The 15,468-nt window shown below is 40.5% G+C and overlaps 1 protein-coding gene across 3 annotated transcripts; it reads right to left on the reverse strand.

Annotated features, from left to right (window-relative positions):
• Window positions 1–1,389: 1,389 nt before the first annotated feature.
• On the reverse strand, window positions 1,390–15,464 carry ACYP1 (acylphosphatase 1). Of its 3 annotated transcripts, none has more exons than XM_007184477.2 (3): window positions 15,159–15,464; window positions 9,191–9,288; window positions 1,390–1,804 (listed from the first exon to the last, which is right to left on the reverse strand). In XM_007184477.2, exons 1-3 carry the CDS (start codon window positions 15,319–15,321, stop codon window positions 1,589–1,591), a joined length of 477 nt encoding a protein of 158 aa, XP_007184539.1. In that variant the 5' UTR covers window positions 15,322–15,464; the 3' UTR covers window positions 1,390–1,588. The 3 variants fall into 3 exon arrangements, with proteins under 3 accessions (XP_007184539.1, XP_007184541.1, XP_007184540.1); XM_007184479.2 differs by lacking the exon at window positions 15,159–15,464 and adding an exon at window positions 9,602–9,778; XM_007184478.2 differs by lacking the exon at window positions 15,159–15,464 and adding an exon at window positions 9,621–9,777.
• Window positions 15,465–15,468: the final 4 nt, after the last annotated feature.

A 15,468-nucleotide genomic window follows, 5' to 3' on the forward strand; every position in this document is an offset into this window, starting at 1 on the left:
AGGTCTCTTCTCACTAGTACCCCGAATTCTCAATCCTTATCCCGTTTTAGCATGGCGTGAAAAGCTGTTTCTAGCAATTTTTACTTGTTTTTTCTTCTTTCCCCTTCTCTCATCTCTCCTTTGCACGTACTACCATTTAATTCAATATATATTTTATTTGCTTATCGTCTATCTTCTCTCACTAGAATGTAAGCTATATGAAGGTATGGATTTTGTCTATTTTTGTTTGCTGCTGTATCCCCATGGCAAGAACAGTGCCTGGCTTATGTTAGGTACTCAATTAATTAATAAATCCAAAGCCTTCCATTAGAGATCTATAGTATTATTTCAGAGCTGGAAAAGACCGAGAAACTATATAGCTCTATTCTTAATTTACAGATGAGGACAAGACTCCCTTCACTGACTTTTTTGGTATCTTCCCAATACCACCGCAGCTTTCTTTTCTAGTGGAATGAGAGTGGAACTCTAAGGGCATTGTGAGAATAGGTGTTTTGGGACTCGTTAACCAACCTTCAGTTTTTGCTTTGTCCTGTTTTCATTGAAACCTTGTATTTTAAAAAATTGGAATTTATGACAAACTTGTCAAACCCAATAAGCATTTGATATATACTTTTTTTAATGGCTGACTAAACCAAATCAGGAGATTATCTAAGTCTGATGAAGCAAAACGCTTATTGCTTGTATTAGTTTGCTAAGGCTGCCATATCAAAGTACCAAACTGGGTGGCTTGAACAACAGAAATTTATTTTGTCACAGTTCTGGAGGCTAGAAATCTGAGATCAAAGTGTTGAAATGATGATTTCTTCTGGGGCCTCTTTCCTTGGCTGGTAAAATTGCTGTCTTCTCCCTCTGTCTTCACACGTGTTCTTTCCTCTGTGCACACAGGGCTGTGTCCAAATTTCCTCTTCTTATAAGAACACTGGGGCATAGTGGATTAGGGCCCACCCTAATGACCTCATTTAATCTTAATTACCTCTATAAAAGCCCTGTCTCCAAGTGTAGTCCCATACTGAGGTATCCAGAGTTAAGACTCAACATATGAATTTGGGGGGGGGGAGGATAATTTAGCCCATAACATCAATTTATGTGAATTCCTTACACAGAGGACAGGAATGACAGCAGAAACTCCAGAAAATGAAAAACAATTAGTCCAAAATATCATTTGAACAGCTAACAAATTGAACTTGTGGTATTTGTTCTTATTAGGTGCAATTTCCTGAAGAAAAGCTCATGGAAACTATTAAAAAGAAATGATTAAAAGTAACTGCTTTTTCTTTCAGACTTCTTTAAATTACCTCAAAATTCTCTTCCCAAAGATGTTTATTAAGTAAATACCTCTTATTTTGCCCACAATGAAGTTTACCAAAAAGAAAATAAGTATCCTACATGGAAGGTTCTGTGTTTTTATTGATTAGAATTGTGTACAGTTGTAATCCTTCCATCATACACATAATACACAGTAACTATCAAATATCTGATACTAAAATAACTTACTGACAAATTCTAATATTGAACACAATAATTCTATCTCTATTAAAAATAAAAAATCAAAACCACTGAGTATCTTGGAAAATTTAAATTCAGACCGTTATTTAACAATTTGGAAATCTGAGTAATCCAACTTTAAGATGACTTTCTCATTGTTGAAGCTTGCTCTGTCAATGTGTGATTTGGGACTTCCTCTTGTCTCAAGCCATTCCTGCATATGACGTACTTTGGAGGTGGGACCTTGCAATTGTCCTTGCACTGTGCCCTGGTCAGTGTTCTGGACCCAGCCTACTAATCCAAGCTTTTTACCCTCAGCCTAAGGGAAAGAAAAAGACAATAGAGAGAGAAATCCAGTGAGATTGAACAAAACAAAATTAGACTACAATCTCTTGCCAGAATCTTGGCCTAGAATCAAGCCACTGAAACTAATTTGATATTGTCCAGAACAGTCAAAACAGAACTACAGCAAGGAAAATCTCATTGCTGATCTTAACATGCAGTGTTGACCACTTGACTCCATTTCCTTCTTCCACCCTAAAACCAGGCACCAGAATTTTTCACTATGTCGTCAATCTGGTTAAGTACTAAAGATTTAAGACCAAATCAGATGCTTTCAAAATGATTCCCTAAGGCTGATTGTTGTTAGGATACTGGAGTATATCTTGTTCATTTTCCATCTCCTAATCAAGAATCTACTGGGTATATTAAATAGAAAAAGCATGAAGCTATTTGATCCTTCTTTTTTTCTTTAACCAAGACCACACCTAAATAAATCCAGATGATTAAGTGTCCAATATCTCTTTAAAGATCATTAGAGACTATTTTACAATTTCCTGGGCAATGCAATCCATTGTTCTCACTGTAAAGAAACTGTCTAACCCAAGGTCTTTATGTTGCATCCAAAGCCCACTTTCTCTCATCCTCCTAGAGAAGGAAAAAGCAGCTGGTGATCAGCCTCTAAACACCAAAGTTTCATGAGACTACATTAACTATTGTTTTCACTTGACTTTCTTCTGTCTAAATAATCACAATGTCTTTAATGTTGCACAAGCTTATGAAAATCATCTAATCACTGTAGTTGCTCTTTTCTTAGACTTTCCAATGTTCTTTCCTTTAAATCATTAACTGTGGAATGACTGAAAATTGGGGAAAGGTAGCAATGTTTTAGAGGCAATTTTATTTTTGTAAAATTTCCAATTAAGGATATTATAAAAGTTATTGATTGTTACATTCTATCTAAATAGAAGGGGTTAGATTACAAAAGAAAACGGGAGTTAACTTGATTGCATGTCCAAATGCCAGACTAGTGACCTAGTAAATATGGGAAATTGCTGGAGTTGGCCAAAGAAAATGTTACGCATAGCAAAATTTGTTTGATGAGGAACTGAAGTATTCATCAAATCAGTTACATTCAAAGCAAAGACATGTTTGCATAATGAACAAAAGAGACTTTGGTCAAATAAATAACAATTTAAAGGATACAGAGGAAATTAAGGAATGAAGAAAAATAAGAGATACCTACAGCATGATTGAGTGTTGTAGATTGTGGCATTAAAAAAGAACGCAGAGAATGGATTTGAATAAGACTCCACATCCAGCTGACTTTGTGTAACAACTGCACTCTTCTACTTCATATTAACCTAGGGGAATGGGCTATCCCTAGTTCTTAGTTACCTTATATGGTAATTAGCTATAGGAATGATTGTGTTGAGTTTTGAGCAGGAGGTTATAACAGTACTGCTCAAAACTAATTTATTTAAATTTTAAATTGCAATGTGATTTATCTGAACTCTGAGAGTGAACAAAACACTCCCAACTTTGGTGTTGAGAATGGGGATTTCCTATGGGTTTTATTTGTGCACTCGATTCTGTTCTTATTTTATATATATATATATACACACACATATATATGTATATTTATTTATTTATTTGGTTGCACCAGGTCTTAGTTGTGGCAGGTGCGCTCCTTAGTTGCAGCTCACCAGCTCCTTAGTTGTGGCATGCAAACTCTTAGTTGTAGCATTAATGTGGGATCTAGTTTCCTGACCAGGGATCGAACCCAGGCCCCTTGTATTGGGAGCATGGAGTCTTATCCACTGTGCCATCAGGGAAGTCCCTGTTTTTATTTTTAAATGATAACATAATGTTGCTGAGTCACGTTCAGTTTTGAATATATATCTAAACAAGTAAGCAGTGTTTTCTCCTAAGAAAATTGCAAAAAGCTAATTCTCCTTCATAATAATATTTCTGCTTGGATGGTCATCTGGAAACATTTTAAAGAATATAATCACCAACTCTAGTCTCAATCTAAAAGGAAAGTACCCTCAAACCAATAACCTAGACTTCCACCTTAGGAAACTAGAAAGAGAAGAGCAAACCGAATCCAAAACAAGCAGAAAAAAGGACATAATAAAGATTAGAGCAGGAGTTAATAGAGATAGAAAAAAGAAAGAAAAAAAGAAAGGAAGGAAGGAAGGGAAGCAGGAAGAAAGAAAAAATAAATGAAACCAAAAGTTGATTCTTTAAAAAGACCAACAAAGTTGTCAAACCTTAAGCTAGCCTGATCAATAAAAAAAGGAGAGAAGGCTCAAAGTAGTAAAATCCGAAATGAAAGAGGGGACATTACCACCAACCTTACAAAAAAAAAAAAGGATAATAAGGGAATAATATGAACAGTTGTATTCTAACAAATTAGATAACTTAGATTAAAAGAGCAGATACCTAGAAAGACTCAAAAACTACAGGAACTGAATTAAGAAGAAATAGAAAATCTGAATAGACCTATAACAAGAGATTGAGTTAGTAATCAAAAACTGCCCATGATATGTCAATGGACATCTAGGTTGGTGCCACGTCCTGGCTATTGTAAATAGAGCTGCAATGAACACTGTGGTGCACGTCTCTTTTTGAATTATGGTTTTCTCAGGGTATATGCCCAGTAGTGGGATTGCTGGGTCATATGGTAGTTCTATTTTCAGTTTTTTAAGGAACCTCCATACTGTTTTCCATAGATATGGCACATATATACAATGGAATACTACTCAGCCATAAAAAGAAATGAAATTGAGTTATTTGTAGTGAGGTAGATGGACCTAGAGTCTGTCATACAGAGTGAAGTAAATCAGAATGAGAAAAACAAATACCGTATGCTAATGCATATAGATGGAATCTAAAAAAACAATGGTACTGATGAACCTAGTTGCAGGACAGGAATAAAGAGGTAGGCATAGAGAATGGACTTGATGACATGGGATGGGAGGGCAAAGCTGGGGTGAAGTGAGAGTAGCATCGACGTATATACACTACGGAATGTTAAATAGTTGGCTGGTGGGAAGCAGCAGCATAGCACAGGGAGATCAGCTCAGTGCTTTGCGATGACCTAGAGGGTTGGGATAGGGAGGCTGGGAGGGAGGCTCAAGAGGGAGGGGATGTGGGGACGTGTGTATGGGTGTGGCTGATTCGCTTTGTTGTGCAAATGAAACTAACACGGTATTGTGAAGCAATTATATTCCAATAAAGATAGTATTAAAGGACTTCCCTAGTGGTGCAGTGGTTAAGAATCCGCCTGCCAATGTAGGGGCCCTGGTCTGGGAAGATCCCACATGCTGCGGAGCCCGTGCGCCACAACTACTGAAGCCCACGTGCCACAACTACTGAAGCCCGTGCACCTAGAGCCCGTGCTCCGCAACAAGAAAAGCCACTGCAATGAGAAGCCCGTGCACCACAACAAAGAGTAGCCCCTGCTCACCACAGCTAGAGAAAGCCCGCGTGCAGCAACTAAGACCCAAAGCAGCCAAAAATAAATAAATAAATTTATATTAAAAAAAAATGGGTAAAGGATTTGGAGACACTTCTCCAAAGAAGAAATATCTTCTTTCATGTGCCAATAAGCACATGAAAAGATGTTCAACATCATTAATCATTAGAAGACAAACAAAACCACAATGAGGGTATACACATACACCAGAATATTACAGAGCCTTAAAAAGGAAGGAAATTTGAACAGATGCTACAACATGGATGACTCTTAAGGATGTTATGCTAGTGAAATAAGCAAGTCAGGAAAAAAACCGAGTACTATATGATTCTACTTATATGAGTTACCTAGAGTAGTCAGATTCATAGAGACAGAAAGTAGAACTGTAACTGCCAGGGGCTAGGGGAGGGGGAATCAGGAGTTATTGTTTAATGAATACAGAGTTTCAGCTTTGCAAGATGAAAAGAGTTCTGTGGATGGATGATGGTGATGGTACCACAACAATATGAATGTACTTAAGGTCACTGAACTGTACACTGAAAATGGTTAAAATGGCAAATTTTACATTATTTTACCACAATTAAAAAAAATGTGTTCTATAGTTTCCAAATATTTGGGAATTTTCCAGTTTTCTGTTATTGATGGCAGTTTAGTTTCATTATGGTCATAGGAGAACATGCTTTATATGACTGAAATCCTTTTAAATTCATTGATACCTCAAAACAAAACAACAAAAAACCACAATGAGATACCACTTCACACTCACCAGGATGGCTATAATAAAGAAGACAGACAATAACAATTATTGACAATTTGGAGAAATTGGAATTCTCATGCATTGATAGTGGGACTGTAAAATGGTGCAGCTGCTTTGGAAAACTGCTTTGGCAGTTTCTCAAAAAGTTATACATGGAGTTATCATGTGACCCAGCAATCTACTCCTAGGTATATATACCCAAGGGAATTGAAAACAATGTTTACATAAAAACCGGTACATAAATGTTCACAGCATCATTATTTATAACAGCTAAAAAGTAGAAACAACCTAAATGTCCATGAATTGATGACTGGATATATACAATGTGTTATATCCATACAGTGGAATATTTTTTTAAACAATTATTTTATTAATTTATTTATTTGGCCACACTGCGAGGCTTGTGGGATCTTAGTTCCCCAACCAGGGATTGAACCCAGGCCCTGGCAGTGAAAGTGCCGAGTCCTAACCACTGGACCGCCAGGGAATTCCCTATACAATGGAATATTACCCAGCCATAAAAAGAAATGAAGTACTGATATAAGCTACAACATGGATAAATCTTGAAAACATGTCAAGTGAAAGAAGCCAAACACAAAAGGCCACATATTGTATGATTCCATTTATATTAAATGTCCAGAATAGGCAAATCCATAGAGATAGAAATGAGGTTAGTGGTTGCCAGGGGCTGGGGGGATGAAGAGTGAGTTCTAATGGGTGTGGGGTTTCTTTTTGGGGTGATAAAATGTTCTGGAATTAGTGTACATCTTTATGAATACTAAAAAACCACTGTATTATACACTTTTTAAAAAGTAAGTTTATTTATTATTTATTTACTTATTATTATTTCTGGCTGCGTTGGGTCTTCGGTGCTGTGTGTGGGCTTTCTCTAGTTGCAGCGAGCAGGGGCTACTCTTTGCTGCGGTGCACAGGCTTCTCATTGCAGTGGCTTCTCCTGTTGTGGAGCACGGGCTCTAGGCACGCGGGCTTTGGTAGTTGTGGCTCGTGGGCTCTAGAGCACAGCCTCAGTAGTTGCAGTGCACAGGCTTAGTTGCTCTGCAGCATGTGGGATCTTCCCGGACCAGGGCTCGAACCTGTGTCCCCTGAATTGGCAGGCGGATTCTTAACCACTGCACCACCAGGGAAGACCTGTATTATACACTTTAAAAGGGTGAATTTTAAAAAAAAATATTTATTTAATTAATTAATTTATTTATTTATTTTTGGCTGCGTTGGGTCTTAGCTGCCTTAAGCGGGATCTTCGTTGCAGCGCAGGGGCTCTTCGTTGCGGTGCGCAGGCTTCTCTTTAGTTGTGGCGTGCGGGCTCCAGAGCACGTGGGCTCTGTAGTTGTGGTGCACGGGCTCAGTAGTTGCAGCGAGTGGGCTTAGCTGCCCCGTGGCATGTGGGATCTTAGTTCCCCGACCAGGGATCGAACCCATGTCTCCTGCATTGGAAGGTGGATTCTTAAACACTGGACCACCAGGGAAGTCCCAAAAGGGTGAATTTTATGGAATGTGAATTATATTCCAACTTTAAAAAAAAATCCCTTTAAGTATTCTCATCACTCATTCTAGGAGTGATGGAATTTAATTAAGAGGCTAGATGATATCAACACATAAAAAGACTGTAGCAGGGGCTTCCCTGGTGGCGCAGTGGTTGAGAGTCTGTCTGCTAATGCAGGGGACACGGGTTCGAGCCCTGGTCTGGGAAGATCCCACATGCCGCGGAGCAACTAGGCCCGTGAGCCGCAACTACTGAGCCTGCGCATCTGGAGCCTGTGCTCCGCAACAAGAGAGGCCATGATAGTGAGTGGCCCCCGCTTGCCGCAACTAGAGAGAGCCCTAGCACAGAAACGAAGACCCAACGTAGCAATCAATCAATAAATAAATCTTAAAAAAAAAAAAAAAGACTATAGCAAAACAAAATAATTGTTAAAATGAACACATATAATAAAATAATTATAAGTAGTCAAGAATAAGCTACAAGTCTAATTAAGGGGAAAAATGATGACATTTTCCTTGCAGTTTTCCAAATCAATATTTGTTTTTCTGCATTCTTTTATTTTCTCTTTAAATTGAGGGGTGGGAGGCGCAGTAGAGAAAGATGGAGTATACTGCCATCTGGTCCTTTTCCCTCAACAACTTTAATTAATCTTTGAGGCTGCCACCTCCATTTACTAAATCACAGGAACTTACCATACATAATTGGTAGCAAAGCTAATTGGAACATAGCTCTTGCTATGACTTTCAGTAATTCTTTTTTTCCAACAGGCACTTTAAATATGAGCATGAAACAGGAGGAAATGATTTGCAAGTAACTGGAAAAAGAGATAGTGATATTTAACATTCATATTTCAAAGATTAAGGTTTGAATTTTAAGTACCACAGTCCCAGGAATGTGACACGTGGCAAGTTCTGCAGTCTTAACTCAGTATCTTTGGGGTTGGAGATACATTGGGAAGGCAATAGCCTGATACCCCTCTATAGAAGACAGAAGGCAAACTGAGATTGCATCTGTGTGTGCCCACTGAGGGAGGATTAGTGATATTAAGACAGAGGCTGTCAATAGTTTGTTCATCCCCTCAACTACTCCCTAATATCAGATAGGAATACCAGGCTCCATGTTTAATGTTACCATTACTTACCCTGGAATGGATAAAGTATTTTCATTAGAAAAGCTTCACCTGGAAAAGGTAATTGTTCTTTAAAAGCTAAAATGAGTGGAAAGGAATTACATAGGGGAATGGGAGAGGTTGAAAAAGGAAAGAGGTCTGAAGAAAATGTAGCAGCTGCAGAGCAAGCAATTAAATGTCACAGGTTCACTTAAATGCCATCTCTTTGATCAATGTTAACTTTCCTACAAGAATTGTGACTTGGTTTGATGATGCCACAACAGGGAGAACTGGGGAAGCCCTCTATTCCGCTTTGGAAAAGAGAAGCTCATCCATATGTGTCTAGGTACTCAAGTACCACTGTTAGAAAAGACCAATAGTAACAGTAGACAAATTTTCCATTTGCATTGTGTTTTACCCACTGCAAAGCATTTTCATACCCATTGTTTTACAAACCACCTCTTTGCCAGCCAGCTACCAAATAGAAAGCTTCTCCAATGCATATTTTTCAGGAACATGTCTCTTGTTCCCATGCTCATAACCTAGGTATGTCCCCAAAGCCTGTAAGCCACATACCTGAGTGTACTTGCGGAAAAACACACCTTGCACTTTCCCAAAAACTTCATAATCCACTGATATCAGGGTGTCCCCTTCTGCCATACTCATGCTCAGACCTGTCAGAGACCATGAAAGCAGAAAAGTAAAGGACTCATTATCCTATTCCCGGGCCCCCAATCCTGAGGCAGAAAGGGTCACACACACACCTCTCCATCGTTAACCACTGTGACCTCTCCCTGACCTTAAGGTGCCAGTACTTCGAAGTAAGCGGTCACGTGTAAGCGCGGGTGTGTGAAGTTAACAGGAAGACACCCGGGCAAGGGAGCCCACAGAGGCCTCTTTTGGGGCAATTACCTGCTTATCCAGTTACCTCCCTACACCCATCCCCGGTCCCGCTCCCTCTCCATCCCTCCCTCTTCCCACGCGAACCTGGCTTCCGCGCCCCTACCAGAATGCCCTCCTATTAATATTTTAGGGCTAATCGAACTGATGGGCACGCCCCTGGGCCCTGTCCCAGGCTCAGCCTCCTCGTCCTCCTCTCCGGTGGACTACCCCGGAGACCACCAAGCCAAAGGTTTCCCCCGGTTGCGTAACCGCCGCGCCCGGTAGCTTAGAACGCGGCTCCTCCTTCGCTGTCTCTCATGCCCATCACCTCCGCCGGCCAATCACGCACGGAGCGCTCAGCCCAGAGCCCGCCCAGAGGGTGGGATTTCGGGACGCCAGCGTCTAGTAGCTCCAGAGCCTCCGATTGGCAGGGGGGCGGGATCTGTCCAGGGTATCGGCTACGGTACTGCAGACCGAGCCCTCACCCCACCTCGGTCACTTAAGCGCACGCCTTTTTTCATTTTCTCGCGGGGATAAAGACAAAGACGAAGAGACACTTGAGATAAATCCAATCATTCTGTAAATATTTACTGAGAGCCTCTGTGTGCCAGGCACAGTTCTAGGTGGTTGACATACGTTAATGAACAAAAAGGATCCCTGGACCGGAGGAGATTAAATTCTGGAGACAGATGATAAACACTAAACATCATAAACAAACAAACAAACAAACAAATTAAATAGAAGACATACAACTTTTCTGCCCTTTTTCTCAGTTCTCCTCCAATTCTGAGTCATGCCTAAGTCTGGAATTGGTAGCAGCGGAGATAAGTGTATAGGAGGTCCCAGTGGAGGTTATTTCTCCCTCTGTGATTCTGGAAGCGGCCAACCAGAGTCTACATTACTAAGAAAACTACAAACAATGCTTATCTAAAGCAATCAATCCATCAATCACAAGCACAAGCAAAATAACCCATAATCACAACTGAATCAGTCAATCTAAGCCAAGTGACCAAGTTGCATGAATTTCTTTTGGGAGAAGGGAATTGTCAAGGGGAGTTGTGGGTGATGATTGTTAAAAATAGGGTCACCTTGCACCTATGGTCAACTAATCTATGACAAAGAAGGCAAAGATATACAATGGAGAAAAGACAGTCTCTTCAATAAGTGGTGCTGGGAAAACTGGACAGCTACATGTAAAACAATGAAATTAGAACACTCCCTAACACCATACACAAAAATGAACTCAAAATGGATTCGAGACCTAAATGTAAGACCAGACATTATAAAACTCTTAGAGGAAAACATAGGGAGAACACTCTTTGACATAAATCACAGCAAGATCTTTTTCCATCCACCTCCTAGAGTAATGGAAATAAAAACAAAAATAAACAAATGGGACCTAATGAAACTTCAAAGCTTTTGCACAGCAAAGGAAACCATAAACAAGACGAAAAGCCGACCCTCAGAATGGGAGAAAATATTTGCAAATGAATCAACGGACAAAGGATTAATCTCCAAAATATATAAACAGCTCATTCAGCTCAATATTAAAGAAACAAACAACCCAATCCAAAAATGGGCAGAAGACCTAAATAGACATTTCTCCAAAGAAGACATACAGATGGCCAAGAAGCACATGAAAAGATGCTCAACATCACTAATTATTAGAGAAATGCAAATCAAAACTACGAGGTATCACCTCACACCAATTAGAATGGGCATCATCAGAAAATCTACAAACAACAAATGCTGGAGAGGGTGTGGAGAAAAGGGAACCCTCTTGCACTGTTGGTAGGAATGTAAATTGATACAGCCACTATGGAGAACAATATGGAGGTTCTTTAAAAAACTAAAAATAGAATTACCATATGATCCAGCAATCCCACTTCTGGGCGTATACCCAGAGAAAACCATAATTCAAAAAGACACATGCACCCCAATGTTCATTGCAGCACTATTTACAATAGCCAGGACATGGAAGCAACCTAAATGCCCATCGACAGACGAATGGATAAAGAAGGTGTGGTACATATATACAATGGAATATTACTCAGCCATAAAAAGGAACGAAATTGAGTCATTTGTTGAGACGTGGATGGATCTAGAGACTGTCATACAGAGTGAAGTGGGTCGGAGGGAGAGAAACAAATACCGTATATTAACGCATGTGTGTGGAACCTAGAAGAATGGTACAGATGAGCCGGTTTGCAGGGCAGAGGTTGAGACACAGATGTGGAGAGCGGACATATGGACACCAAGGGGGGAAAACTGCGGTGGGGTGGGGATGGTGGTGTGCTGAATTGGGTGATCGGGATTGACATGTATACACTGATTTGTATGGGATTGATGATTAATAAGAACCTGCAGTATAAACAAACAAACAAACAAAACAACTAATACTAAACTTTCATTGGGTTACCTGTATGGAAATATGTTAATATAAATGTTTCAGACATTATGTGAAATTTCTAAAAATCTTATATGTTCTGGTATAATGTTATAAGTCATAATTCTAGTTATTACTTTAAAATGTATATCTCAGAAAATACTAAATTTCCTTGTCAATTGTAAAAAAAAAAAAAAAATAGGGTCACCTTATAGATAACTAATGAGAACATACTGTATAGCACAGGGAACTCTACTTAATGCACTGTGGTGACCTAAATGGGAAGGAAATCCAAAAAAGAGGGGACATATGTATATGTATAGCTGATTCATTTTGCTGTACAGTAGAAACTAACACAACACTGGAAAGCAACTATACTCCAATAAAAATTAATTAAAAAAAAAAAGTAGGGTCACCTTGAAGGCATTTGAATACAGATACCCTTAAGATTAAGAATGTGTATGAAGGAAAACTGTGGTGTTTATTGTTGCTCTTTGGAGTGCTTGTGTACCTTACATCCCTTCATAACATAAGACTCCATTTGTGAATATGCCAGGTTGGCAGACTTGGCAAGGTGAGATGGCTTTGCAATGGAAGCCATGGAGATTCATTATTCCATTACTTCCCCACTACAAAGTGAGGATCCAGATCCTGGAGAATCATATAACCTCAGTGCTGGCATTGGGGTGGGAGTGGGGTGGGAAGCTGAACTGAATTGTTACGCTTGGTAATATTTGAAAATAATGCTGAACAGAGTAACTGGCTGATGTTATTTAAAATTTATTTTTTAAAAACTAGTTTCTCTGTAGAATTAACCTATTGAGTATCTACTATGTATATACACTACAGGATATACAAAGATGGATGGTATATCATCTTTGCCCTCAAAGAGTTTTTTATTTAGTGTAAGGGACAAATACGCGTGCAAATGATGACAATACAATGCACAACATGCTAATTCAATTCCACAAGCATCCATTGAGAGCTCATCATGAGCCAGCCCTGTGCTATAACAAGGACAGAAAATATTATGAGAACACAAAGGAGCAAAGAGATTCATTCTGGCTGGGAAGACTGGGAAAGCATTCTTGGAGGAACCAACATATTACCCAAGGTTACACAACCACAAACAGTAAGTGATGGAGCTGGGATTTAGTTCCAAGCAGTCTGAGTACAGAACCTACTCCCATGAATGCTATGCTCCGCCACCTCCCAGTATGTGGAGCTTGGAGTAAGGCCACTGAGGTAAGAAAGAGCAAGTAGTCAGGTGTGGCTGGACCAGGGTTTCTCAACCCTGGCTGCACATTAGGACCTTGGGGAAAGCTTTGTAAAATACTGATACCCAGGCCTCACTCCCAGAAATTGCTTTCCAGGTAGTCCTAAAGCACAGCCAAGGTTCAGATGCCCTGGGCTAGCCTCTGGGGAGGCAAGACTGGAAGGGTAGGCTGGACCTAATCTGGCAAGCTGAAATACCATGCTAAGTTACCCGTTTCAACTTTATCCTATAGGTAAAGAAGAAGCCACTGGGTAGGAGAATTATGGGGTCAGAAGTATTCAGGATAATTATTCTGGCAGCAGCCAGAAGGATAGGTTTGGGGAGCAGATGAATAGCAGTTAGGAGAGTGTTGCCATCCCAGTGAGAAGTGAGGAAGAAACTCACCTAGGGTTGTAGAAATGTAAAGGAGGGGACACATATGAGACATCGCAGAGCAACTTCAACAGAGCCTGCTGACCAGTTAGAGAGAGGGGGTGACAAAGTGGGAGGAGTAGAAGATAACTGATGCTTTCAGCATGAGAGGGAACACTGGAGAAGTAGATTGGGGAATGCGGAGGTGTTCACAACTTCGTTTTCAGTCATATTGAGTTTGAGGTTCCTGAGGAACATTCATGTGCAAGTGCTACATGGGAGTTTGGAAATTTGAGTCTGTAATTAAGGAGAGAGAACTAAGCTAGATATCATTTAAACATAGGTGAGACCTGAAATTTCAGCATTTGGCTGAAATCATTAAGGAAGAGAATGTCTGAAACTACATTTATATGAGAAATACGAGGGCCTTGGAGAACATCTACATTTGGGGGGCAGGTGAGGAAAAGACATAAATGCAAGGACATGAAAGAAGAAACCAAGAAGGCACACAGGAGCAAGTGAGAAGAGAGTTCCAACGGAGAGAAAAATCAATGTCAAATGAGTAGGCCGAAGAAATAGCAGTTTTTGTCTTTAGGGTCATTGGAAGGTCACTGGTAGCCTAGCAGTTAAATAAAGCGGACAGAGGGGAACCAGACCACAATGGACTGGACAATGAGGGGGAGTCGAGGAAGTGGGGGCAGGAAATGTACAGTTTTCTATTAAGAAGTGGAGAAGAGGAGAAAGGAATGGGACCCTAAGGTGAAAGGTGTGGTCAAGGGAAATGAGGCTTTTTTTGCAGGGCAAAGTTAAGCATATTTTAAAACCACAGAAGAGTGTGTGGATAGATATAACTTGAAGTTATCAAGATGCAGGGGTAAAGTGAGTCAATTCCTGGAGGGTACTGAAAGGGACTAAGTCAAGAGAACTCAAGGAAAGACAAAGATTCTTCTTCCTCATAAACAAGAGGGAAAGAAGTCAAGACGGAGGGAGGCACCCTGGGAAATTCTGCCAGGCTGGAGGGGAGCTTCTGGAGTTGATGACAGGCAAGCCCCATGCTGAGATAATTGGGACCTTGAGAAGAGTGGGAAATGTCTGGAAATGCATACATAGAGAAGGCAGTGGAGAGTCAACTAGGAAAGAAAACAAGGCATAAAAGGACTGCCTTGGAGCACCACCAAGGCATTTCTTTATAACATGTAAAAGCTGTATTATGACATGTTGAAGTATTAACACCGACCACTGCTGTCTGTATTATTTTCCATGTGCATGAATCTTTTAAGTAGTTACAGGGAAAAAAGTAAGTTGCCTGTTCCAAAGAGCTTACACAAATGAATTTAAGTATGAAGACAAACTCTCTTCTGATGTTAGCAAGTTATGGAGTATCTTTAGCGCTGAAACCAAGCTATACTGAGCATTTTCGATCTGGTAGTGAACTTTATTATCATTACACTTGTCTGAGTCATTCTTGGGCCCTAAGAAGAGAGGGCCAGAGCTACCACGTGAGAGTAAAACATTATATCAAAATAATTAGATTGGCTACAAAAACTTCCCCCCTTCTGCGTAGCAAAACCTAGCCGAGTTGCTAAAATTTGACGCAAGCTCCAAACTATTTGCGAGGAAAAGCATGGAGAGATAGTATACAGCCGTACCTGGGGCCCGTACAAGGCAGCCGAACGTGCTAAGAAAGGCTATCAGCAGGCCCCCTCCCGCTAAGGGGGCAGACACCGGAATCCTGCGGCAGAATGACTTGAGGGCACATCTAGGCGCTCCGTCTTTTGCCAGAGAAGGGCACACCCCAGGATCTGAGACCATCGCTCTGAGAAAAATCCAAGCTCTTTGATGGAGCCCCAGAAAAGCCTCTCCCACCCCATTCCCCCGTCCCCTAAGGGAAGAGCTGGACGGAGCCGCAGAGTTGGCGGGACACCGGGTCAAGCGACACTCTGGTCGACCGCGCCCGCG

Source organism: Balaenoptera acutorostrata, chromosome 3 (assembly GCF_949987535.1).
Source record: "Balaenoptera acutorostrata chromosome 3, mBalAcu1.1, whole genome shotgun sequence".
NCBI lineage: Eukaryota > Metazoa > Chordata > Mammalia > Artiodactyla > Balaenopteridae > Balaenoptera > Balaenoptera acutorostrata.

Coding starts and splice junctions, on each gene's coding strand:
- ACYP1 (XM_007184477.2), bottom strand. CDS start 15,321: ATGGTCTCAGATCCTGGGGTGTGCCCTTCTCTGGCAAAAGACGGAGCG. Junction 9,289..15,158: donor CTGCCTTGTACGGGCCCCAG/GTACGGCTGTAT, acceptor GGTCTCTGACAG/GTCTGAGCATGAGTATGGCA. Junction 1,805..9,190: donor TTTTCCGCAAGTACACTCAG/GTATGTGGCTTA, acceptor TCTTTCCCTTAG/GCTGAGGGTAAAAAGCTTGG.